General features: G+C 33.6%; 1 protein-coding gene and 1 long non-coding RNA gene across 2 annotated transcripts in view; one reads left to right on the top strand and one right to left on the bottom strand.

Moving 5' to 3' along the window:
* The window catches only part of LOC143149096 (uncharacterized), a 178,601-nt gene that overhangs the window by 145,076 nt on the left and 5,812 nt on the right, over positions 1 to 27,713 (top strand). The window contains exons 3-4 of the mRNA XM_076316171.1: positions 23,606 to 23,683; positions 27,133 to 27,314. Coding sequence (XP_076172286.1) covers positions 23,606 to 23,683; positions 27,133 to 27,314 — 260 coding nt within the window. The remainder of the gene's footprint in view (positions 1 to 23,605; positions 23,684 to 27,132; positions 27,315 to 27,713) is intronic.
* On the bottom strand, positions 7,063 to 27,629 carry LOC143149097 (uncharacterized). Its single transcript, XR_012992691.1, has 4 exons — positions 27,504 to 27,629; positions 7,804 to 7,894; positions 7,422 to 7,710; positions 7,063 to 7,315 (listed from the first exon to the last, which is right to left on the bottom strand). It is a non-coding gene; the product is annotated as an uncharacterized LOC143149097 (long non-coding RNA).

The following is a 27,713-nucleotide window of genomic DNA, read 5'->3' as shown; positions in this document are numbered from 1 at the left end:
ATCTTTATTTTAGCTTTATTTTGTGACCGAGGAATGAAGAGAAGTCACACGAAATAATAGCTACGGAATGGAGTATCATAGAAACGGTTTTTCTCGGTAAGAAAACTCTTGAGTTGAAAGGATGTTTATGTACGTGGAAAATTCGAAAAGTTTCCGAAGAAGAGAACAAAAAGTAAGGCTCGCACGAGAAATAAATTTTTATTTTCTTACATGTGCACCATATAAGGTATAATACTGGGCAATAACCTTACCTTGTACGCATTCGGATTCTCCGATGTAAATTATTACCTTACGACCGTTATGTACTATTTAGATACTCCCCGTCATCCCCCCCCCCCTCCCGCAAAACGTCTTTGATGTCCTTTTATAAATTTAAAAAAAGGAAAATGTCGAAAGAAGCTATTTGAACCATGTATACGGCAAATGTGGTAAAATTACCTATTGAAATTTTCGAAAAACATTTTCTAATCCTCTTGATAAATAGACTAGACGAAACAAGACTCATTTGTGTAGCATCTTTCCGGTCATGAACAATTTTCTCAAAATCGTTTCATAATGAAGCATAATTGTTTTTTTTTCTCAAAAAAGGCTACTATAAAAATAAAATTTTTGAACTTCTGCATTTAAAATTTATCGTAATCCAACATCAAGGTCGTAATCATTTTTATAAATTTGATCGCTCCAAAGTGTAGGAGAATGATTGTTTAGCTTTATATCATTGAAATATACGTACTTCTACTTATTTAAGCACACATCGTACATTATTATCACTACGCAAAGATATTACGTTGTTGTCTCAAAGATAATTTTATCTAATAATTTGCAATATAAATTCTTTAATAGTGTAAAAAATTATTGATTATTAAAACGTTGAAATTTATTCAATTTAAATGTTCTCCCAGTTGTATAAAAAATGATACGTATACAATATAAAATATCTTATCAAATTCTGTAAGATCTTTTCGCCCCTCAATGGCATTTAAGCATTGAGCAACGCCTTCAGTATCCCACGAAACAATCATCACATTTAGACTAGGTCGTTCAGCTTTACATTCGATCGATCGATTGAAACCAGTTGAGAGCCATTGTTTTGAAGCTTGTTTGTTTTTCAGGTCACACTGGTTCGTCAAACTTTCATCTCCAATTATGTTTCGTTCTGAAGCAGTAATCAAATATGTAACAAATCTGTTTAAAAATAAAACCACGTAGGTGATCCGTAACGTTAGTCGATCTTTGCGCAACAATCTAAATACCCACTACCCAGAAATCTTAATCGACCGTAACCGTTATCCTATACAATTGTTTCAACGAATGTAACTAATAACTGCAGAGTCTCGGCTATCATTTGAACAGTGATTCGGCGATTCGTATCAAACAGAAACCAAACAGAAGCGATAGATTGATGGAGCTTGAGAACCATCCAAAGTGACTGTCGCCTTTAATCTCTCCTCGTCCTCGAGAAAAAGGATTTATTCGTTCATAAATGGTAGTTTACTTTGTCGTACAATCCCCATAGGCTTGAATTATGGCATCAATAATTTCTCCTCGCTTTCCACCAGGTTTAACCAAAATGTAACGCCCGCGGCAACTTTGATTCTGTCAGAATTTATGTTACCGCATACATAATTTACTTTACGTTGTAATTTCTTTAATACCAAGAATGTGATTTTACGATAAATATTGGAATATTACGTAAAAATCCATGTTTCGATGGCATAGGTACGCTAGCATGAACCGAAGTAGATGTTTACCTCGCCATCAATGTTTCTCAATAATTAAATGGTTATCGGAAATACACTTAAGCAATTCTATCTTTATTCTGAGCCGTTGAAATTGAACTTAGAAGCAGTTTTTTAGAATTCTCATCCCCCTTTAAATCGTTTGATCGATTTACACCATTTTCTGACTCAGGCAACCAGTACACGACAATTATTAATTTCATTCCGATATCTTCTGAGACGAATGTTTGTATTTGATCGATGATAAATACAGAATGGTAATATACAATATTTGATATCCATTGCCGAGGCATTACAAAATACACGCACGTATTGAATTCACGATGAAACAATATATTACACGTACAGGGATTCTTCGTTCAGTTAACGAATATAAAATTGCTAATGTTTGATATTCCTCTGTCCGATGTTTCGTTCGAATTTTTATAAAACGTGTTCAATTCGTTGTACCTGCAAACACAGGAATATACATGTACATACATATGTATCTCACTTCCTCTGTACTTCAACAAATATGGAATCATTGAATCGTTTTCCTTCCAGGAAACATTTGCTGCTCGCTTATTTTTAAACAACTGTCTACGTCGTTTTGTACAACTTAATTAAAGCAGTAAATATTATGTAAAAGAAATAAAAACGTGTAAGCGCGTAATAATAGTAAACAGGAAGGAATATAAGTAACTAGAACATTTACTGTTTCTTTGAAATAATTGTTTTATAAGAATTTTATACCCAGGGAGAAGGTAATAAATCTTCTTGTGGACATTTGTCAGAAAAGATTTCTTTGCTTTCAGCTACTTAAAGCAAAGAAAACTCTTACTTAAAGTAAAGAAAACGTTCACTGTGTCGAAACAGACTTTTCCGAGGAGAGCTATATATTAGCTACATTTACAGAGCGTTAATATTTTCCCAAATATGCAAGGCATGATTACACGAGTGAAATTTATGGATAAGTCGCGGCGCATGGCGGCCAATGTTGAGCAAAATTGCATCAACGCTAGGTGCCTTACAAGCAAGGACCGATAAATATTACGAGGACGGTAAAACGTATATGTCGCAGTGTAATTGGATTGTAAATTTGGAAGCATTGCATAAATGTCTAAGAACACTACTGGTAGATAAATGTGTTAGCAGGTACAGGAATTCTTTCTTGAGAAGGAAGAATACCGAAGCGCAATAATTGATATTATTCTATTTATGATGCTACCTAAAAAACATTCTTACTATCAAATGTACGTATATAGGTACTGCCTAAAATAATCACGTTAGGACTGCTGTAACTTTTTTGCAATCCTTGGTATTATTGACATACCTAACATTTCCCGCGAAGTGTATTCCAATCCATAAACTTTAATTGCTGTTTTCTCGAAAGTTTTTGTTCACACTAATGGATAACTGATAGAGAAATTCGTATAGCTTACTAAAAGGATGTTGTTTATATTTACCGTATACATAAAAATTTATTTACAGAAATCGGCGGAAATATTGTTCAAAATATTTACTTTTAATCTATATATGTAACATTTATATTCGACATTCTGTATCGTGACAAAAATATTCTCAAATACCAGCATCTCTTCAGCCCGGAAGGTAATGTTCTTTCCCAATGAGTTATGTAATTAGTGGCTGTAAAGTCGACGAGCGTAAGTGGCGAGAATGATTTCCCAATTTTCATCGAGGCAAAAACTTGGATTTTCAACAAGACATTACCGTATTGCGTTTCGCGAAAAAACGCGAGCGATTCAGGTGTACGGATATCCTCTTGCATTACTTTTTCAATAAACTAGAGTGAAGAGCGATTATTGCGATTACGAAGACAACCATAACGGACCGTATGATGGCTCCTTAATGAGGCATGAAAATGATCCTTCCGTCAGCTGCGTGGGCGTGTATCAAATATCCTGCTAATGGGCAATCCTGACGTTAGGAAGAAGAATCGAAAACACGTAATGCCCTTGATTTACGACCCGAGAGAACGTCTCGAGTTCGTCGACCGCGTATACTATCGACGGAGAACCGTTGTAGGGGGGTATGAAAATAAAAGCCTTGAAAAAGAACAATGCGCGAGATCGTTCCTCCTCGGAGTTACCGCAAACGTTCCAACATTTGCATCCTCGTTGACGATGAACCGACCATTCTGCAGAAAGGAAAATACCGAAGGAACATAATCCCCTTGTAAAAGATTTGTTGCGCTCACCTCTTCCCCGGTGGACGTTTCTTTCTTCGTTGTCCGTTAGCGAAGCGCAAATAGTCCTTTTTTCCCCCCTCGCGTTACCATTTCTCAACTTTTTCCGCTCCAGGAACCTGCTCGCACAAGCTGTCTCGTAGTGTAATTAAAACCGGATTTATTGTAATTAGAATCGGAGCAGATGGCTCGCAGACACTGTCGCGAGCACGGTATCTCTCCGTGTTTCTTTAGCGCGGTGACAAAAAATTAGCTGACAATGAGAAAAGAAACAGGTGTTCCGAAGGGAGATCGAGTCGCGCTCCAGCCATTTCCGATTCATCGCTTTAGGTGTTCCCTGCTTCTTTCCATGGCTACACGTGTAACTTTGATCGCGCGAATTTGAATTCTGTTACTCGGCGCTCCACATAATCGATTCTTAACTCACCTACTCGATCGATACACCGATAATGTATGTTCGTGGGACACGATCCTTATTATTCCTTCTTTTCCCCTACAGGTTTCTTGGTTGATATCACTTGACAAGATCGTACGTGTAATCTTCTCGGGATAAATATGATTGCACGAAATGCAATTGCTGTTCTGCTTTTCTGGTAAACGTAAACGATCGATAAATAATAATTGAAAGAAAGGGACTATTTAAGAGCAATGGAAACGATGTCGAGTCAATGTTAATATTATTGATACCATTCTGTGAATTATAATTTGTTATCGAACAGTATCAAACATGTAGGTGTCGGACCGAATCGATACCCATTTGATACGTCTGCGAAAGTATCGATTACACTTTCGACACTTCGCAAGAGTGTTGATAACCCTTTGGTGCTTTCTCGAAAGTATCATTACGTTTGTCTATTGTAGGGAGAAAGAAAGGCAAGTCTCGGGTTAAGAGGAATGGGGTATCGTGCGTAAATATAATAGAATGTGAGCAGTGTCGAGTAATTGTTTTAGAACCCGACCTTGCGAAGACTAACTAAAACGTCTGATCCACTACGACATTGAATTACTTCTGGAACTGATCTATTCGTAATTCCCTCACAAATATATAATGACAATTTTCAAAATTGTTATTACGCATTAACGAGTATAGTTTTAGTCACAAAGTATACGTAATGCAATTTTTAGCCTAAAATTGAGGGAAAAGGTCGAATTTTTAAATAAAATTGTTCACCGTTACTCGTTAAGAGTCTTAAGGTAAATCCGAGTTTCTTATTTTTATCGAATAGTTACTGTATTAATCATCAAAAGTCTTAAATTGTTAATTGTTATTACGAAAGAAGAATCTCAGTCAGTTTCTATAAGTACTTCTGTTATAATTTCGTTACGAAATGAAAATTTCGTTTCAAAACTTTAGAAATTTGTACGAGATTTGTCAAGTCTTCTTTCGCGATAAAATTAAAAACTCGTTAAAACAAGCTGTTCACGAACATGGAGCAGGACGTGCATACATCGCGTGGAACCGACGAGAAAATTAACAATCACTTTTAACAGTTTCGTGGTAATTGCCGCTTACGTGCAAAAATGATACTGCTCACAGCTGAGCCATAATTGTAATTGTGACTAGAGAATTCCATTCTCACATTTTTGCGATTTAAAGCACGATTCCGTGACCACAATAAAATAATTGATTAATTAAGCATAGTATTATCTAGTTATGGGTATCAAGGTCGACTATGCGTTGACAATTATGCACTAAAAGCGACATAACAAAATCTGTCTGCGAATATGTTATTTAAATATTTAAACATGATACGTTTAAAATTATAAAGTCTCAAAATAGTTACATTGTGACAGTTACTAACAAGAATAAGTATCATAAAATGAAGTTTACTATCTATTGTAATGTTCTTGTGATAAGTGCAGTATAAGTTCTCTATATTCATTGTTTCATATTTTCCGTAATAGATGTTAATTGATCTGTTGTTAAGCATGTGAGAGAATGTATTACTGTTAAGGGAGAGCATTTTGAATAGTTTAATCCAAGGTCATATTGAATTACGCTAATAAATTCATCTTAATATTAGCTACAAAATGAAAAAGATAAAAATATGTGGTTACATATAAATATAATAGAACAAGTTCGTTTTCAAAATGACGAAAGTATCGACCTTGATAAAAAATGATGATATTTTAACATCTCTTTAAAACTAAAAAAGTTATTCAAGCATCCTTTCTTGGATGGTCCACCTTGTATAGTCAGAGTAATCGTGACAGCTAAACCTTATGATAGAGATTACCTCTCAGTAGTCTTAAGTACCCAGTTGAATTTTACTTCGACTGTAATTGAAATATAACTTACTTGAACAGTCATAATAATAACTCGTACTATTTAACTTGAAAAGACCATTTTTTACAAATGCCCCAAATAGTAGTAAACAAAATTCGAGAAAATACACAAATATTAATTATCACTGAAAGACGTACATCCATGAAATTAAATCATTTTAAGGCCATCTGGAGTGCCATACATTGTTGCACACTTTGAAAAAAATATAACGCTTAATTAGACAATAAAGAGTTAAATTTAACGTTCAAGACAATTACTGTATCTAAATATTTTAAATGTGACGAATAATAGTAGTTTTACAATGTCGTACTTCGTGTAAGAGATATTATCTCGTAACAAATTACGTGACTCATGTTCGATACAATGACGAGTAAATATTAAATATTCAAGCATACGAGTACTATAAAATTCGACAAGATTCACAGTAAATATTGTAGTATTCAACGACATTGAACAATTCCTTGTCACACCTTCCTATTTCCAATAAACCGAGTAAAACCGTAAATCCCAATGACTGCTCAACGTACTTAAAATCTCAATTATGGGTAATGCCTGCTTAATGGACTACTATGTCACGAAGAGTTACGCGATGTACATGTATATACGTGACCATTCGCTTCACATCGCGTGTGACTCGCGTGTTAATCTTCTTTACACTTCACGAATAAGAAACGCAATGTCTGTGTAGAAATTTGTAGTAGTATCGAGCAAGAGTACTTGATTGAAGTTGTCCCTTTGAGAGCGGTGCACAAGCCTTAAACAAAACCTAATTAATCCCTTTAAAAGCTGAAAACTCATATTTCATAAAGCTGTAACACCATACCGTTATTGACTGATATTGTGTCTTTCAGTATAAGTAGGATCTTACAATTAATATATATATATATATATATATTAATCTATACAAAAATATATCTCATTGTATATACTTAAAAGCAGTTATCATGATACCCTCCGTAGGATTCAATGCATTTTTTCCAGAGTCTTGTTTATATCCTTTTACACTGATCCGATAAAAGTGAATCTTGCTCATATACAAATCCATTGTTGAACATCTTGAGGTACAGTTTTATCATCCACTTAACCTTCTACCTCTGTTTTAGCCTATGAAAAAAATGATAATCATTAAAACGGATGTGATACGAGACTACAACCCAGGTTCAAATGGTTTTCAATGGGGCTTTCTGGTCGTGTGAGCCTTAACATTTACTTTATCCAACAACTGCGCCATAGAGCAATCGGACTTTTCTTTTCATTTACAGGAAATCAACATTAAAGCCACCACTTTCTTTATTATTTTATATCAGACGACGTCTCTTGAAAACCTCTAAATATGATTTGTTGTCTCACGTTCCACGGTACATGCTATTTCCCTATTTCTATACCCAGCACTCACTGCAACTGAGGTAAACTGATTTACAACTGCATATTAAGTAAATGTTGGAACGGGAACAAATCACAACCAGTTTTTCTGGCAAAATGAAGTAGAATCTTGATAACTACAAAAAAAAAAAATGAGGCTAAAAATTGCTGCAAGTAACGAGATTCATGCAACGATCAAAGTAGCCGAACCAACATTGAAATCGACTTACACGGTTTATACAATCTCCACTATTTATGGTCGCTACTATCTGTTCTTTCCACTTCTGGTTTCATTTGTTGTTATGTGACTATCTCCTCCACCTATAAATATAACGCAAGCAAAGAGAGATTCTCGTGCAACCATTGAGATTGTACAATATATATCGAGGTTTTAGTAGATACGTTAAATGGTAAATTTTTATGTTTTATTTACATAAGATTAAATAATAAAATCTTTGGTTTTTCAGATTGCAAAAGAAATGTATTCCATTTAACCGGGAACTAATTATTTTAATAAAAAACTTAATTACTAACTTAATTATTTTAAAATAATCTTGACTAATCGGACGATTCTTTCTCTCTCATAAATTTCAAAAGTACTATTTCTAATTCTTAGGTTTGAGCTCGATCGAAAACACATTTTTCAAACTGACTGAATTCTTCTAACTGACAATCATTGTGGTCACAAGACTTGGAGGGAAATGAATTCTTCTTCTTCTATTGTACCTTTTAGACAGATTTATAAGCGATAAAAAAGTAAATTGAATGATCTACAGTATCAATCTTGAGATGATCTTGAACCTGTAAAGGAAATATCTATCCAACTATACCAATAATTCAGAAACTACGATACATTTCATCATATAATATTGTATAATAATGAAGCTTACATCTAGACGTTTATCCATTCATATATATGCCTGGTATTACATAACAAAGATTTCTAAATTGCAAACATAATAACGTAACGGACGCTACTCTCGAAATACAACAATACTCCCAATGCGATATTCCACAACTGCAGAACCTAATCTGTGTGTGAACTACTCGACAGAAGACAATAGGACCCAGAGGATCTACGCAGACGAACGGAATATGTAGACGTAACCATAAACATAATCCTAATGGCTCATCGTAATCGGTATGCAACCATAATCCTTCTACTGAATTATCGAATTGTAAATTTGCAGCGATTGTGGCAAGTGAATATTAACTTTAAAATTGAATACGAAAATCATACGAACCTTGTAAAAATATCACTTGAAACCAGATTTTACTTATATATGATATTTATTAACAATAGATTATTGTTTATTATTTATCTATTTCTGATGAATTTGTTCGTACGTTTAATAATGCGCTGTACAAATATTTGAAGAGTAATACAGTGAATATAATATATGAACGAATAATATTTAAGTTCGATCTGCACCTTAAGAACTAACGCGATTAATTTGAAAGTTATTGACAATTTTCGATAATTTGAGCATCGTTTATGTTCTAATTCCTCTGCTCTTTGAATCGACAATAATCAAATACATTCTGTCTATTACTTTTGACAGAAAGAACATTGAATATCAAGAACTACTAACTTGAAACATAGTTGAAACTTTGTTTAGTTAAAATTTTCTCTTTTAGAACGTGATACGTTAGAAATAAAAAGATAATTTGTATTAATATTCATAGAAAATACTAAACCATTGACAACCCTTTATATTTCAGTCTATACACCTTTTAGTGCAAACACATAACACTTTGAATAATAATTAATATCTGCATATTACAATTAATATCTGCATATTACATTTAATGATCGATGAATATTCAAACTTATTTGCATTGACGCAACGTATGTACTAATGCATTATAATGATAACTAGATTCGTGGTAAACATTCTGTAAATTTAATCGGAGCTATATTGAATAATACGTTTGTAATTCCATATCAAAATCGTTCTATTTTTATTTCTAATTATATATACATACATCACTGTTATTTTGGAAAGTGTACTAAAATAATGTAGAATGCCAGCGAATGGTGTGTGTGTGTGTGTGTGTGTGTGTAAGAGAGAACATAGAGGCGAGTGAAAATACGAGCGATTCTCTGCTGAGGGTCGTAACTGATCGTAAACCGAGGGGACCGCGGAATTTTCCGCGACACGTTTACAATAAAGGCCCATCGCATGATCGCCTTCGACATCCTCCAGACGCGTGGCACAAGTCACGTAGGCCCGAAATTTGAATGTATAAAAAGACTCGTCGCCCCGAACAGAAAGCGTTGTAAAAGCGTGTTACTGGTGAAAGAACGTTGAGTTTAGCGTGCGGTTAATCGCGAAGTATCTAGAGAAGTGTCGTCTACTCTAGTTACGATTTAATAGATTACGTTTTTAAAGCATCCCGAGAAGTTTTACCTGCTCTGGATAGCGTTGTTGTCGTTTATTACTCGCGTGTTGTATAAATATTTCCGACACATCCAGACCGTTAACTAGAAAACCTGCGATAATGCGATATATAACGCGACAGTGGTTAAACATTTGTTCACAATCGTAGAAAAGTTGTAGAAAATGAAAGAATTTTATGAAAGGTGTATTTAATTTGAAATGTTCTTTCGAATCGTGAGGATTCGAACCAGAGGAGAAGAACAACGTGAGATTTTGGGTACCGTGGGATTAATACAGAGGTCGTAAATTTTTCGACGAGATAAAGAACGGTCTTTCCGCAGGTGTCAGAAAACGTATCGGCGCACAACAATCTCACGGGAAACGATGCTCCGTATCAAGTTGGACATTTTTCGGGCTGGAAGAGAAGTATCGAGCGCGGCAATGCATTAGACGTCGCTCGTTTATCGACTTCCTACACGATTCTGGCGCCCCGAAGCTGGTATCTATGCAGCCATTTCGAATCCGTCCGATAAATCGGAGCCTTTTCCGAAACTTTCGTAACGACTAGTCGCGGAGCTATCGTTAAACAAATCCCTCCAGTGATTGTTCTGCATTGCGATTCCTCTTAAAAGCTCGCGATTCGAACCACCATCGATTACAAACATTTGAGCCTTGCTTTGATCAATGATTCCTAATTGATCTTAATGGGCCGTCGATTTTGTTTGCTCGTTAAAAGAGTCTTCCATTCGCGATGGACTCGTTTCTGTTGATTCTGTCCATACGCCCGCAGGTGTCAAATACAAAGGTCTATTTACAGTGTTGCCGTAGGAATCCTCGATTGGTTGATAATTCAATTTATTTAACGTAAAGAAATCTATCCAGAACGCAGATTTATGTTCACTTCGGTTGTAGAAGTATTCGCTTCAAAAGAATTTCACAAAAGGGTAAAGAGAAGATAAAGAGAATACTTGATCATCTTCTTATATATACTAAAGATGATACTTCGCAATGATACAATTAATTTAAATACAAATAAATATAACGTAGGACTATGTAACCGAATTAATTTTAAGATCATAACTACACAACGTAAAAAGTAATATCTTTGGTATTAACCGTAACGTTGATATCCTGTACTAATGTAACGTAAGTTACTTCTGTTCTCATTTTTATTTCGCCGTTATTTTAATATAACTGCAGCTAATTATACCTACTACTTGTACCTTATTATTGGTATATTCAAGTCTAACAACCAAAGTGTTATTTCTGAACAGAATCCACAACATTAGTCGTTATCGATGAATACCATTTATCGAAGAAAACCTAAAGCTAAGATCGAAACGTATTTATAATAAAAATACACACGAGTATGCTTGTTCGAACTGCCGTCGATGCTAGGCATGCATCAAAAGAGAATACAAATAAACAGCCGATTACGATCACAGACAATTTCTTTGAAAAATGAGAATGGAGAACGTTATGTTTCGTACAGCGAGGCTCAGTGTAATCTCTAATAACGCAGAACCTCTACGATTGCTTGAATCAGCGGTGCTTTGAGAAAACGGATATTGTTGCATCCGATCGGTGACAAACGCATCGATCGCCATTGTAAGTAAGCAAACCCGTTACGAACATCGCTAACCGTGAAAGGAGATTTACGTTGACGTAACAGGAATCCAACTGCGTGGTTACGTACCTACCGACGTTCCTTTTTCCAACGAGAAATAGTAAGCGTCGCCGCGTCAGCATGCCATTTTCGAGCGGAAACTTTCCATGAAAACGCTGAGAGGTTTCTATCGACTGGATCGCGTTGGTTTTCATTCTCTTTTTACCCCGTTTCCTGCCTCGACGGAACGCGTTCTTTTTCATTCTCACCGTGTGTACACGTATTCACATGTGTATGCACGCTGACATTCTCGGGCACACCTACGTAGACACGTGGCAGTTAAAAGCGTAACGCGGAAGAATCGTTCTAAATTCGAGGGTGCTCGTGCAATCCATGGTAAACCCAGGTAAATTGGAGGCGCAGATTTCCCGTACGTTGTAAAAGCTCCGCGATATCGTTAACAGATGCGAACGTGTAAAATAATGCGCCCGTCGTTTCGTCTGTTACTCCGAAAGTGGAGAAAACTTGGAGCATATCAAGCGCATACGCAAATGCAACTGCAATTAAAATTCCTGGCTTCCTTACGGATCGCAGAAATAATAAATCGATTAATTACGAACCCATAGCGTGCAGGTCAATTCCCATTAAACCTAACCAAATCGTTCTCTTCGAAGAAAAGAACAGACATTGTTGAAACATACAATCATTTTCATTATGAAATGTACAATCTTTCGTTTGCGAATGTATTTAAGGGTTTAACGCACCGACTACCTAAACAGTCACGCATTGTATTTATTACAGTAATGTTTCGTTTACCACAGCCTCGGAGTATTTAAAAGTGTTTCTTCTATCGAAACTTGTGCTCAAATTGATCAAAATATTGCGTTAAAAATATAAATTACACACAAATTTCGTATACCCGCGTACTTTTGACGAATAGAAAAAAAACGTGCACAAAAATGCTTTAACTTTTTCAAAACCCTCGACCGGAATATAAAAATAAAATTTTGGTGTTCTTGTACGAACCTGCAAACTTTTATCGCAAACAGTGTAAAACAAGTTACAACTTTTAAAATGTAACGATGTTTGCGAACGACTCAAAATTACAGAGAACCATCACATTGCTTTTCATGACCGACTCTCTTAGAGACTCTTTCACAATTAGAGCACTTAAGTGCAACGACCTCTGGAATGTGATGGTGCGTCTACCACCCCAAAATCCTGGGACAGTATAACAACGAGCAACACGGCAGCGCAATTTCAAGTTGTTGCTAAAACTTGCGTCTTGAAATCGTCACTGTTTCGTTCCATGACGATCCGATACACAGTTTGACGTTTTCGTTCGAAAATCAAATGCGCGCACGGTACACGAATCGCGAGTCAAAGTTCTATGAATAAGCAATAGCAAGCAACAGCATTGGATCTTGAAGTTCATCACACCGACTGCTACGAAACAAAACGTTTGTATACAGAGACGTATTATTTATTTGCGGAGCCCGACGCGCGAAAAGAAATGTAAAAATTCCACCTAGAATTACAAAATACTAAACTTTAAATGTATAAATACGAAACACTTTGTTTAACTTTTTATTATTTTAATAAAAAAAAATAGAAGAAAGCGACAACTATTGGTTAAACAGAGCCAAAAATGTACAAAAAGTGTTGCGCATAGCCCTAACATTGTGATCAGTTATTCAAGGCTTCGCATGTTAACTTCTTCAAATTCTTTGTTACACGGTGCACTCTCAGCTGGTCTTTTTTCTCAAGTTTAGGTTCATATACTATCATCCACCCTCTTACAAACACCAACGCGCGTATATACTACTCGAAAGCACTTTAAAGGCACTTTAGACTAAAGAAAAGTATACTTGGAATTCTTATTTGCGAGACCGTGACGCGTATCACCTGCAAAATGTTACGTTACTGCGAGTGATTTGTTTTTAAATAACGCTAATAATGTTGTGGTAAAAATGGTCGTTGTTAATATGTTAAACCACGTTTACATTTCCCGAATATTCGAAGCGAAACAAGGGAAACCGCACGTCGACGGGGAATGACGTCAGTTTAGAATCGGGTGCTCGTAGCAAAGTTGTATCAAATTCACCGCAAAATAATTGGAGACCACGTGGTCGAATGGTTTTCGTGGCTCCGTGCAGATGCAGCAATTAGATCCGTGATGTGCATAGCTGTCCGTCCCCACTCGGTCTGGCACTTACACGGATCGTATGAAAGCCGCAGAATTGCGGTCGATACGTTTGATCTGTGCAGCGAGATCCGATGTGGACCAGGTACCCGTATTCAAACCACTCGACTCACACGTCAATGCTCCCAATAAAAAGCACAGTTTACTGATTTTCAAAGCTACATGCTAGACGGAAATACTGTTCACACCACACAATGCCGGGTAAAAGCTCGTAGATTCTGGCGTACGATTTTTATAAGCTTTCACGACAATATATTCGTACATCCTTTATTTTTGTCGATTGCGTGCACCGAGCGTGAAATTTTCATTACTACTGTCCTTGTTGTTGTCAATTGCTTCAAACAACGATTCAAATCAAATTAGTTCGTGTGATAAAAACATTCTGCGAGAATACTACTGCTAATAACGATGAAAGAGTCACAAATCGACTTCAATCGTTTTCCCGAAAGAATCATTGCTCCTGATAAGTCGATAAAAATAGACCGACGCGGCGAAAGAATTAAAGAAAATAAGAGAAGAACGACCGATTCACTTCCCTTCTATTAATTCGTTAAGAGGAAATTAATCGTAAATCGGAAATAAAATGATCTGTACAAAGTAACTGGTGCTTCTTTGGATCTTTTTCGAAAGCGACGAGTACACGAAGTTCCTTGAGAATTACTGCATTTACGAATGGATCGTGACGAAATTTCAAAGACGCTATTAAAAATCGAGATTTAGTTCGCTTTCATCCTGTGACTAAAAAATGTTACTTTTCCCATATAAAAGGATTCGTATTTTTTAAAAATTAGTCGCAACGAAAGATTCCTCTCCGACTATAATTTTCTCGATTATTTGGCGACTTTTTTTCTCCTTATAGTTCTAGGTTGCGGAGATAAATTTGAAAAAAACTGTAACCACTGAGGAAACACTTCGCGATAGAACACTTTTCCTTTTTCTTAAGTGTGAACGAAGACCAAATTGAATTGAGGTCGATAACACCGTCGCGAGGACTCCTTTATAAGGGAAGACCACGGTCATTTTAATCTTACTTCAATCACCTTTACCCATTTCCAACGAACATCTTTTACTCTCCTTCCTCAGTGAATTATTCTGATTATTCTCTGAACCCCTCTTGTCAAATGCTTAATGTACAATGTCAATGGAAGGTCTAGACGTAAAGTATGTACATGAACTGAAAGGAAATGCTGTAGAAGCCATTACTGAAGGTATATCACTGATTCATCTGAATCGAACTACATAATATAAAGGGTGTAATTTTATTTTCATTTTTACGCGATTCCCGTAAATTTTTATATTTTACTACATTCCTCCTTTATCTGAGATTATCCTCTCCAATTCAATCTGATTGTCAAATTGAATATAAATTAACACTTTTAAGAATGCTACACAAATTCTTGGGACACACTAATTGCTTACATACGTACATTTGAAACTACAGAACAATGCACCTAGAATTTCTTTTATCATAAATCTCTACCTTCCACAACTGACGAAACGTAGCTATTAAAAACACAGAATAGTTCAGTCGATATTTATTCTTACATTCATTCTTCGACCTTATCAAGGATTGAAGTTTGACCAGCTTCAAAATAAAAATAGTAGCAATAAGCTTACACAAAAGTACAATAAATCCTTCAGAGTTTAGAAATTCTTGACACGTGTATAAATACTTTATGACAACAACCTGTATTCCAAGAATAAATTACTTGTATTGACCGAAGTAGGTCACAATTTATAAAAATAATAATCCCATTTAGGAGAAGCGTTTAATTAACTTTTTCGAAGAAGTCTGTAACAAAGTACGCAAGGCAACTAGCGTGAATAAAACAACCCAAGTAGGAAAGATTTAAATTGCAGTAAGTACATCTTCCGCTCGTAAATTTCCAACTCGAGATTTTACAAGGTGATCAAAAGTTCAACCATAATGAAATAAGAGCACTCGATAACAAACAATCACGAGGACTGCGCTTGTTCGTTACAAGTTCCGCAGTTATTGGAAAAATAACAAGAAGACAGTGTGGCCTTTGATCGCGGCTTGCTTAACCGAGGTTAAAGCTCCGAAGGTCGAATGACCCTCTAACGGTCATTCTTAACGATTGCTTTACCCCGCCCGGGTTACGACTATTAGAGCAAAGGTCTGGAAAATTGCGTTCATCGTGGAAAAATGGAGTATTCCGGTACATTTTGTCTCCTTGAGATTGTTGTCTGCCTGTGACAATTATCGCGGATCGCTTTAAAACCGAGTTTCGTACCTCGCGATAGCTTACCATCTAGACGTACAGTTCGTGACAAGCAAATTGTTGTTTCAAGGTCACCCCGCCGAGCATATATAATTTCAATCACCGTCCAATATCGAATATCGTCGAACGAAATTTCGTTTGGTACATTGCTTCCAATATTAATTCCTTACTCGTGGACTCGGCTTTCGTAAATTCCATTATTGAACGAAATTGATATAATAGCGATTCAAGATGAACGAATTTGAGCGACAGCTCTCTTTTAAATTCATCGCAAATTACATCCGTTCTTAAACACGATTACAGAATTGATATCATATACGTTTGTAAGTACTGCACGTGAAAAGCTAATTTGTACGTGCACGGACGAAATTAACTATCTTTGTGGACCATGTGCAAACGTATTTTGTACTCGAATTCTCACATTTAACGCTTTACGTGAAATTGTTCAGACAAAGTGAACTCAAAGCGTAGAATAGTAAATTTAAATGTTTAATTTGGTCAATGTTTCGTAGCAAAAAGCCAACGAATATTGTGTTGCATTATACGCATTTCGTTAATAAAATCACTATACTGTCTATTAAACATTACTAGTTTCGAAAAGTCACATTCCCCAAAGCACTTTGTGCATAGTATTTCAGAATTCTCAATGAAGATTTAACTGACTAAATTATTCCTTTCCAGAGACGTTTACAAGGGAAGTTAACCAGATAGACAATTATTTGAAAAAAAAAAGTAGTAATTAAAAGTTATAATACTCCACCCTCTGGTAATCAAAATGAGTGTCATTCGTTCAGAAAATTTGATATCCGGTAAAAAAATGGTGTCAAAGTGCGCTATAAGCAGCTCTGAAATTGAGTATAAATGTCATTTCTTCGTAAATTTTGTTTATTTTTTGGAACCTGTACAATTGTTTCACTTTGCCACGTTCTTGAACGTAAATTTTAATCAAGGATCGCCAGCTCGAATTCCCAGGAAATAATCGGTATAACATGTTACCTTTACACGCCACAGGACGGAAAGCAAATTCGCTTGTTGCTTTTTTGGCATCTAGCCCAACGAAACAAACGAAACTTTCGTGAGTGCTATACTCGTACTTACTATGAACTCCACTCGGGTCATTTATTTCGTGAATGAATCTCTTCGGAAAAGAGTCAGTAATATTATAAGTATAATACAATAAAATGAAGCTAACCATACATAAATTTGTACCCTGATCAATAACAATGTGTTTCAATAAATTCGGAATAGAATTATCTGGACATACGAATTCGTACTGAGGAAGTTGAATTTTTTAAATTTATTCCTCGTTAAATACAATATTTTATCGATACAGTAATCTATTATACTTTACCTATCATTAAAGAAGAAATATAAAAATATAATATAATCAAAAAGTATTCCCTACTGTATTATTCACTAAACTATATTAACTTTTAGTACCATTTTGATATTGAATAAGTAATACCGATAAACAATAATTATTTTCCTTTCTACGAACTTTGTCCAAATCATTGAGTATTCTCTTTTATGTTATTTAATTTTGTGAACTTTATTAGAATATATAAAAACGAATAAAGTGAAAACATGTATTTATGACTGCAACTTTTCAGACTTTCTTTAATACTGTGTGTCAATGAAGTTGCTGGACTTTAATTAAACTTTCAAAATTTACCGAAATTTTCAACACAACCAAAACATCCAAGATGATAAAGACTTTCAAACTACCAAGACGCTCAATACTTTCAAGACTTCCACAACTCTCAAGACTTTCAAGACTTCCAAGACGATCACAATTTTCAAGAGTTTCAGGCTTTTAATCAGGTTCGAAATGATTCGAATTTTTCGTCAGTTTATAAATTCAAAACCTTCTAAATCCCAACACAAGTTATATATAGACGGGAAACGTTAGAAAATTGTTTGCATTCAAACAATATTTCCTATACCAAACAATGTCGAGTAATTTAGCTAGAGAGCATATAAAACCCAACAAAAGTTGAGATAAGTCTTCTGCTATCTTTATCTCAAATGAATATTTACAATTAAAATTGGAATTATTACTTTATATACATAATTACCATGCCGTGTGAATATTTAATACTTTTGAGAGTTGACTATCATTCAAATTCCAAACGAAAAATCCGTCTTTTAGTTGTAAAAGTAACTTAGAGTTAATGTTATATTACCTTCGAAATCAGAAAGACATGAATCATTCGATCTATTCTATTGAGTTAACTGAATATTTCAATAAATATTTTATTTAAATTTCTTAATCTTCTAAAATCTCTTTAGCATACTGTATTTTGTATTTGTAGTTATTTCCCGCACATATTTTATAATTATGTGACAGATTTGACTAAAATATACATTCAAATTATTGTTAATAAACTTACAGTTGAAATGTTTAGTTTTTAAACAATCGGTTAAAATTTACTTGTACATTGAAAAACGAAAATACAAATTTTATTAAATGCTTCATTAAAGTTAAATATATAATTCTGATATCCTCAAAAAAAGCTCACAAACGATTTATCACCGTAAATAGAAAAATGCGCTGACTCGATTGGTTTTGGAGGGAAACCGATGTGACTGTAGTGTGTTTCAATTTCAAACTTTCGCCTAAAACAAGTTTCTTTTTATGCCCTTATTTCCCGAAAATGTATACCGAGTAAAGAGGGTGCAGCGTCGAAGATAGGAGAACCACCTCGGAGACCCGCTCTGAATTTCAATATGTCCAAACTCTCGAAGGCACGACGCAGGACAAATTCCGGATGACATAGCTCCAACGATTTCGTGATGGGAAAGCATAACGCGAATCCACAGATGGCACGTCCTTACCTCAAAATGTCTACTCGTGTCTACGTAATCATCCCCAAAGTAGTCACTTCGCGAAAATCAAACCTAAACAAGTATTGGGCAAGTTAGTGGTAAAAGTTTGACATGGTATTTTATATAAAGCTAACATCGAGATCACGTGGTGAAAGTAGTCGCAAATTTAAATTTGTTTTCAATATGTGAAAGTATTCGATACAAATGTTATTGATACTCCAAATTATCCTCGATATATTTATTGGTACAAATATAGTAACTATGGTGTATGTGGGAACTAGTTTTTCTACAAGAATAAAACTTTCATAACCAACAGATGAGAAATGAAACTATAAGAGTCCACTTGAAGAATGCTAAGGGAATTGAAATTAATATGAGAAGCAAAGATTGGAAATGAGATTTCAGTCTTTCATTTGCAATAATGTTATTCAAACTGAAGCAAAATATAAATTTATCTAACGTTAGCAGTAATTTCAAATCTTGATACTATGTCATTATTCTTTAAGCAGTTAACTATCATAAAATCACCCCCTAAACGAGATTACTGTTCGGAGCGGTAGTGCAAGTTTGCGGAACATTGCCATACTGGCATCTAGCCAAGCACGTGAAAGCAAATCACATTTTTTTAACGAGCCCAGATAATGCTCCTTTGCTCGTAAATGCGACCTCAGATTGACTGTACAAACGAGTTCAACTGTCAGAATACAATGCCACGGTAAATTGCACCCTTTGGAGTTCTCGTGTTAACAAACTATTTCCAGAGCATTACTGCCCGTGATTTCCACGTATATGGACAAATAAGCTATCATCGTTTTACGAGAGAAATTAATTAAGAATGAAATTCGTTTTAATTGTTATTTATTTTTATTTAACGTCTTTATTATACACGTGTGAATAAGAGGTGTATATATAGCATAAGATAAGCAAGTGTGCTGAGAATTGTGCAAAAATTGCGAAGTATTAATCTAACCACAAATTACATTTTTTAAATACAATAGAAACTCCGTTGTCAGAATCTTTGAATTAATTGGAATTCTGTATTATTTGAAATTAGTATTCCAAAATTAATCTTAACAAAGAATATTTTCATAAAGAACCACTTTCTTTATCGAAATATTTTTTCATAACAGTCAAAATTAATTACGATGATAACAAGTTGGTGTATAACTTACGAACTATGTTTTTACATTATTAGTAGATTGCTACCTTTATACATTACTTTATGTAGATATTTTTACTTTGATTATACATTTTATTTTTATTCGGTACTTAATTTCTTTTTGTATACAAGTCTAGTGCACTAAATACATTTTATTATTATTTTTTTTTTTATTATTATTATTATTATTATTATTAGCATCATCATCATCATTATAGCATTCAAGAAAAAACGTTTAATGTTAACCATAAAAATCAATACGATCATACGAAATTATTCAAAAATTGTAAAGAAGCGAAAGTATTGTAAAATTAATGAAAATATTAATATTACAGCATCACGTATAAATAATTTACGAATCTTGGAATTCTTATGCAACGATTCAACATAAAAGTTTTGTAGAAAAAGCCTGTTCATGACAAAATGTTAAATACATTTCAGTTATATGATAGGGTTGGGAAAGTTACTTCAATAACTTGTGAAACTCGGCTTTAACGGTTCTATCTATGAAATTTGAACTGTGCGCACGTAAACGCCTGCCTAGTATAGATGCACACCTTCGTCTTTTTTGGATCCCGTTTCACTTGCAATATCGCATCTAGCAACGAGGTAGCTTTTAAAAGAAATCTTTCTCCTTTTTCGAGAGATATTAAACCATTTTTACCTCATACTCCGTTAAAGATGATTCTTGGCAATATGCTCTCACAGGAATACACTTTTTAATATTGCAATCGAAAAATTGTAACCTCTTCAAGTAAGGTTTCATCAAAGGAAATATATTTTGTAGTATTTATATCACAAATAAACTATTACTCGTTTCTTTTATATATTATCTATTATTCGGACAAGATTGCGCTGTATGATATCTAAATATTCAACCCATAACTGTATGTGCAAATAATGCGAATAATGCGAATAAAGAGTATTTTATTCAGATAATCGCCTAAATTAAAATTTATTCCAATAATAGCCAACCGTGTTTTCACATAAATTTAAGTTATATTTTGTTGTGTGAAAATTTCCGAAAAATCTATTCCTTTCGCTCTATTTAGGAAGATTAAAGTAACCGAAGAAACTTGAAAAATGTAATATTAAAGAAAACTTAATTTCGGTTATGACCAATATATCTCATTGAACGAAATATTTTTGACAATATTGAAGTTGAAATAATTACTTAAGGCACTAATACATAATAGCTCAAACTGTATAAGTTATACGTAAATAAACATATACCGTAATCTGCTTCATCGTCTCCGATTAATATTTAAGTGTACACTGCGTAAATACATTTCAGAATATACAAAATAAAGAACAAATTTAAATAATATTTATGCAAAACTTGTAGTAACTAGTGCAATTGAAAAATGTAAAAAATTTATAAAATATCGAGATCAAAGTGTACACTGCGTTAATACATTTCAAAATATACAAAATAAAGAACAAATTTAAATAATATTTATGCAAAACTTGTAGTAACTAGTGCAATTGAAAAATGTATAAAATTTATAAAATGTCGAGATCAAAGCTCTATATTCTAATAAATAATTACAAATGTAATAGAATATTTGCAGATATAGTAGAGCAAGGATTGATATTCGATGCTTTTCAGAGTTACTAAATGTTTACAAATATACAACACACCAATAATTTTATGGTATTATCCTTTTAATTTCAAAACAGTTTGAAAAACCTAATACCACACACAATAAAGTTGTAACTTTCCTGAATTAGCACATTTGTAGAAATATAACAAATATAAGGAATATTTAACAATAGTTAAAGAGAGTTTTCTATCGTGGCGACGAGTTTTGACAACCGAGGACTAATTAACAATACGTGTCCATAATGTAAACCGCTACTGTATCATATATTTTTACAACTGTTCGCGCACCTTCCAAAAATTCACGTTCTATATCGAAGCTGATTTTGTTGTACCAACGTTAACTTTTATTGAAAGGATCAAACCAAAATGTTCAAATATACGCATTTTCCATATTGGTCTATAGTTTATATTGTCAAATTTATAAAGATGCAAAACAATGAATTGTATAAAAAGAAATATAAAAAGTGAAAATTTATTAATATATTATTCAAACAAATTGAGATTTTGCAAAATTGTTTGGAAGTTTAAATTCATTATCCAAGGGGCGCAATTTTTGTTTAAATAACTTTTTTCTAGATTTCATCATTTTTGAAATATCAAGGAAAATGTTTTTTCGCCCTCAACTTTGAGGTCTGATTTCACTTCTAGGTATAGATAGTAACAGATAAAAAAAAATACTTATAAAATATTTTTCTAAAGGCTATATTATATGTAAATTCCATTAAAATCGACGATATATACTTACGTAATTTTCCTTATGTATTACAATTCAATTTTCTTATCGAACGTTCCACATTTGGTTTGAGATAAATACGACTTTCTAATCTACTTCCAATTAAACTGTCGGTCCCGATTTCGTCATTTGAAAGCGAAAATTACTATACTTTAAAACAAATTCAAAGTTCTGACTGCTACCGCCTAGAATAAACATATCTGACACTTAGGATCATACTGTGAAGTAGATCGTACTAACATTCCGAACTATTAGGAAATTCAAAGTAAATCAATTTTTCCAAAGTATTAATCTGTAACACTTCCTTAAGTTTATGCGATTAAAAGCATTGAATTAACATTCATACGGACCTATGAATGACCCAGCGAATAAATTAATTATCCAAATATTGCAGCACGACTCAACGTGAAATAGTTTTGTTCTTAATAAAGGAATTGTAATTAATACGCAGAAAGGATATTCACAAATGGTGCAATGTAACGTAAGCAAGACTCTCTTGACAATAGATTATCTGCCTCGAGTGTTTTAAACGCTACTTTGGGGGTCTTAAGGACGATTCTATGTTTTACGACTAACAAGCTTTATTCATCCTTCCGCGCTATCACATTTTATGTCAATTAACATAAATACCCAGCGGGCTGCATTTCCACTTCTGTCGAAAATAATTACGCTGTCGGAAATATGTGCGTATCTCTAATTTCTTGCAGCGTAATTATATTTTAATTTTTTTGTCGTTCAATTAACGAAACACAGGCTTTCCAAACATGTTTTTCAACAGAATGGCAACAAATATTTGAAATTATACGTATAAACCTAAGAACAAATACTTTGATATTCAATACATATACTTACATGTATATGTATATCTGCTCTGAAAATTTAATTCCCTATTACTTCATTTTCAGTAATAAAAACTAAACTTTTATTCTATTTTTATGTCTTTACATTATTAAAAAGTAAATTCCTAGTCTATTTCTATTTCCATCCATTAATAAGAAATAAATATCTATTATATTTCTATCTCTGTCCATTAAAAATAGATAAATGCCTATTACATTTTTATTCCTTTCTATTAATAAGAAATAAATTTCTATTTGTTTTTACTAAAAACATAGAGTAACGCTTACTGTTTTCTTTAAGGAAAGAAACAGAAAATGTACTGCAATATTGTAAATTTTTAATTGCGCTAAGAATTACATTTCTTCGTTAAAGTTATAATATTATATACGATTTTTGTCAGTAAATGATTTTATATGATTGTTAATTGATTGATTTCAGCGAGCACGAACCTCATGGGCAAATTTACACAAAGTGTTCGAAGAATCGTCCAGGATGTAAAAGATGAAGGAACTGCAAGTAAGTCTTCTTTAAACATTGCATAATTTAGAGAGAATTGTAGAAAATATTACGAAAAAATGGATACCATGTACATAATAAATTACCTCCAAATACATTCTAATAACACACTTTCAAAGACAACTCGTGTAACGTACAAGAAAGAATATATAACAAAAACAATGCTAAATAACAACACCGTTGCGTGTAAAAACATATTATTTAAAACGCAGCATTATACGCCGGTTTAAGCTAAGTTTTTAAGTAAATTATTTAAATTTGTTTATAAATGTCATTGTTACAGATACAAGTTGTGTATCTCAATATTATTATTATGCAAATATAAATAATCTTTAATAATGAAATCCGTATAAAGTCATTTCAGAAATTGACTTAGAACCGTTAAAATTTCGAAACTTTAACTGAAATGCGGCACGGGTTGCCGACATCCAATCAACTTGACATTTTACAGAGATTATTTTTTCGTCTCGTGTCACAATTTTGGAAGGTGTGACCGAAAAAAATTGGAAGTCGAAAAACAAAGGCCACTCTAATATATGTGCACATGTACATTCTCACTACGTATTTTTACATTTAACGGAAATTCAGTTTCAAATATGTTATCAGATTCGAATGTTTTGAATTTTTTGTTTCAAGTTTAAATTATTGAACTGTTGTACAGACACTATCACCAAGACCCTTTGGCACAATTTAAAAATTTGAAGCAAAACTATGTCGAACCCCCAGAACGCATACTTGTTTATGGAACTATAGTGCCAGAAAATTGGGACGAAGATGGTCGTACCAACTGTTAGAAATAAGTTATTGGCTATGTGCCAGCTACTCGGTCGTTAGCTTCATGAATGGAATTGAAGCAGAAGCTCTTACACTCGGTCAATGGACGTAACGATGCGTCGGAAACAGGTACTATTTGATCTTCAAATGGGCGCAAACCATTCGTACAAAATGACTTCATTAATGTGACGTGACTAATATATGCGTGTGTATACGTGTACATGCGTTGAATATGAAATGCGCGGTAAGAGTACGAGATAGAGATGCGAAATAAAGTCGACCGATGCGTACGATTAACTTTACATTAATTTTAGCTTAATTAAATTGTATTATTTCTTCAAATATTTCAATAAATACTTAACACTTAATTAAAGTACATAAATTACATAACAGGTAAATGGTAAGGTCAAAACTCTAAATATTGAGTAACACTATTAATTTTTAGAACAAGATGTATTGACTTGAAAAACATTTATTGGGAAGTTACCATTTGTTTGTCTTTTAATAAATTCTTGGGTTCTTCTTGATAAATATTTCTTTCTATATATATATGTAATGTAAGCTGTTTAAACAAAACAAAATGTATTTATTCACACTAATGAAAATTAAAACTTTTGTATCTTTTACTGCAAATTCATGACATTACCAATTAATTGATAAGATTAATTTTCCCGGATAAAAATGAAACCAAAAACGACCTTACTCGGTTCATTTTTAATTTTAAGTGATTGAAAGTTTTTAAAAATTATTCAAATGAACTGTAAATTAAAAATATACCATTCATTGATAAAACTTGACTAATTCATTGGTAACATTCTTATGATGATATAATAAAAAATTTACAAAATTTTATTACGCATCAGTGATTGACATATCGTTATGTATAATACATGTGTGATATCTGTTTGAATTCATTTGCTATTATTTTTCTCGCTTACTTTCGTTCCGATTCACTTTCCACGTTAAATCAGTTTCGGATCCAGATAAAATCTCCTTAATTACATTGACCATTTATAAATACCACTAGCCGAAAGATGCCACGAAGTTAAAGTGACATGCAACGTTACAACAATTACCAGAGTACTAGACCCTTTGCTCCTGTACAAGAGCCCAAATTTTCGTCAACCTTTGTGCAGATTCACCGGAAATTATGCATCGTAGATACGCTAAAGGAAACTGTTAATTAAAATAGAAACGAATTCGTGATAACATTGCCACAGCATTAATTTTTCCATTAAGAGCGCACGAAACGTTTAGGAGCAATTTTATTAAGTCAACTTGTGAATGGGTAACGCCTGTATCTACACGTCCGTGCACGTACAAATTGCATCGCTTATTAACTTCGAAGCTCGCCAGAGGACGACGATACGAGCAGAGAATTCTTGAAATAATGACGATGCTTGTTACGAGACACGATGAGCTTCAGAATTATTGACCACGCTGATTTACAATATTTTCTGGTACACGATAATGGGGAAAGCTTGCGAAACAATGACGAAAACCAACTTTCGGTAAAATTAGCAATTATTTTAACATGTTACGCGGTATTATTGATTATGTCACGGTCACGACTCTTTCTCACCCCTTTTTTAGCAGACCGAGGATGGTACAGTATATTAATATTATTCTTTTGATGAACTTCAGAGGGAGTCTGGTTACGGTCCACTGACGCGGAAAATTATCTCGTCGTACACAGATTTGGTTGTCGCACCACTGCTAAATTAAACAGTGATTAATTCAAATATGCTTCGTTACTTTTATCGAATCGGTTCAATGACGTGTACTGCATGATATATCATTAATGCCTAAAGAGAATATCATGCGATTAAAAATACTGCTAACCTTGAAATGATTTCAAAACAATTTTTCCTTACACTGTATTGTTCATATTCTCAATAGTAGTGTCTCGTAATAAATAGAACACTTTTTGGTTCTACATTTATCTTCTGATAACTATTAAAACAAACATAATAATTTATAATAAGAAATCATTTAAGGTCACTAAAAATCTGTTACAATGAAAAATATCTATTATTCTACTATTATAAAGACTTGAAGGACAGTTTAGGAAATTTAAATATGAAGATCAACATTATAAGGTCAATCGTATAAAATTGAATTCATTTGAAGAGTAATTTCATATGATCTTCAGGTATAAAGAACTAAGATATAATTTTCCAACTTGTGTAAAATGAAAATAAATGAACACATGAAAAAATATAGCAATTGGAAGAAAATTTAAAGTTAAGAAGTTCATCACATTTCGATGAAACCTTCATAATCGGTTTGAAAAATTTTAAAACATTCTCTAACATTGTAATTATTTTGAATTCCAAAATAAAATTTTAAGGATATTATTTTAAATAAATCGACTTTGAAAAAGTATAAGACAACAATTTTTGATTATTTTTCCCTAACACCGTAGTCGTGTTCTTTAAGTTTATAATAGAGTATTAAAATCGGTGACTACATCTACATAATCAGCTGTCTCCTCCCATTATATCTAACTTCCATAACTTGTTGGAGCTTTTAAAGTACTAGATACCACATTAAACACTAAAGTTACGCAACTAAGTGATTCCGTAATTTTGATCAACGTATTATATTTAATTAAACGATTAATCTAAAGAACATTGATTCAATTATATTCGTTATTCTGATTTCTGTCAATTCAGGTGGACAAACTAAAGAAGAGGTCATTGAAACAAACGAAAGACTAAGAATCGTAAGGATACGTCTGGATGGAAGCTACGAGATCGCTAAGCGTGCCCTCGTTGAACTTATGTGCAAATATACCGATAGCAAGCAAGTCCGCAACGTGTTTCAGCGTTACAACCTTCTAAAACTAATGATTAAGGTAATAGTGATTGATATTTTTAAAAAATTTTCAAATTTCGCATTTTTCATTATAATTTTAGCAAAAAGTTAATCCGTGTTTTATCAAAGAAATATACTTGTACCGTTCAATCGGTTTTTGAGCCTCGAGTTGAAGAAGAAAAAAACATACCACAAAGCCAAGTCCAATATCGTAAAGTAATCTACTCACGAGATAAATCTTAGATCAGTCAGGCCAAGCTAGAGTTCTGCGAATAAAAACCGCAGATTTCTCTGTCAGAACTTGTTTTGCGAAAAGTGTCACTGCGAATGAAAAGATTGGTTGCCCGAAGGTAGCTAACTACCTAATTCCACCTCTGTTCTATTCCCTTGCCGTTCTTCCTCTCCAGAGTTTGCTATATGTGTACAGCGTGTCTGCGGT

This window comes from Ptiloglossa arizonensis, chromosome 7 (assembly GCF_051014685.1).
Source record: "Ptiloglossa arizonensis isolate GNS036 chromosome 7, iyPtiAriz1_principal, whole genome shotgun sequence".
In the NCBI taxonomy this organism is placed as follows: Eukaryota; Metazoa; Arthropoda; class Insecta; order Hymenoptera; family Colletidae; genus Ptiloglossa; species Ptiloglossa arizonensis.
The sequence above is the reverse complement of the archived record's forward strand: the minus strand, read 5'-3'. Positions and strand labels throughout refer to the sequence as shown.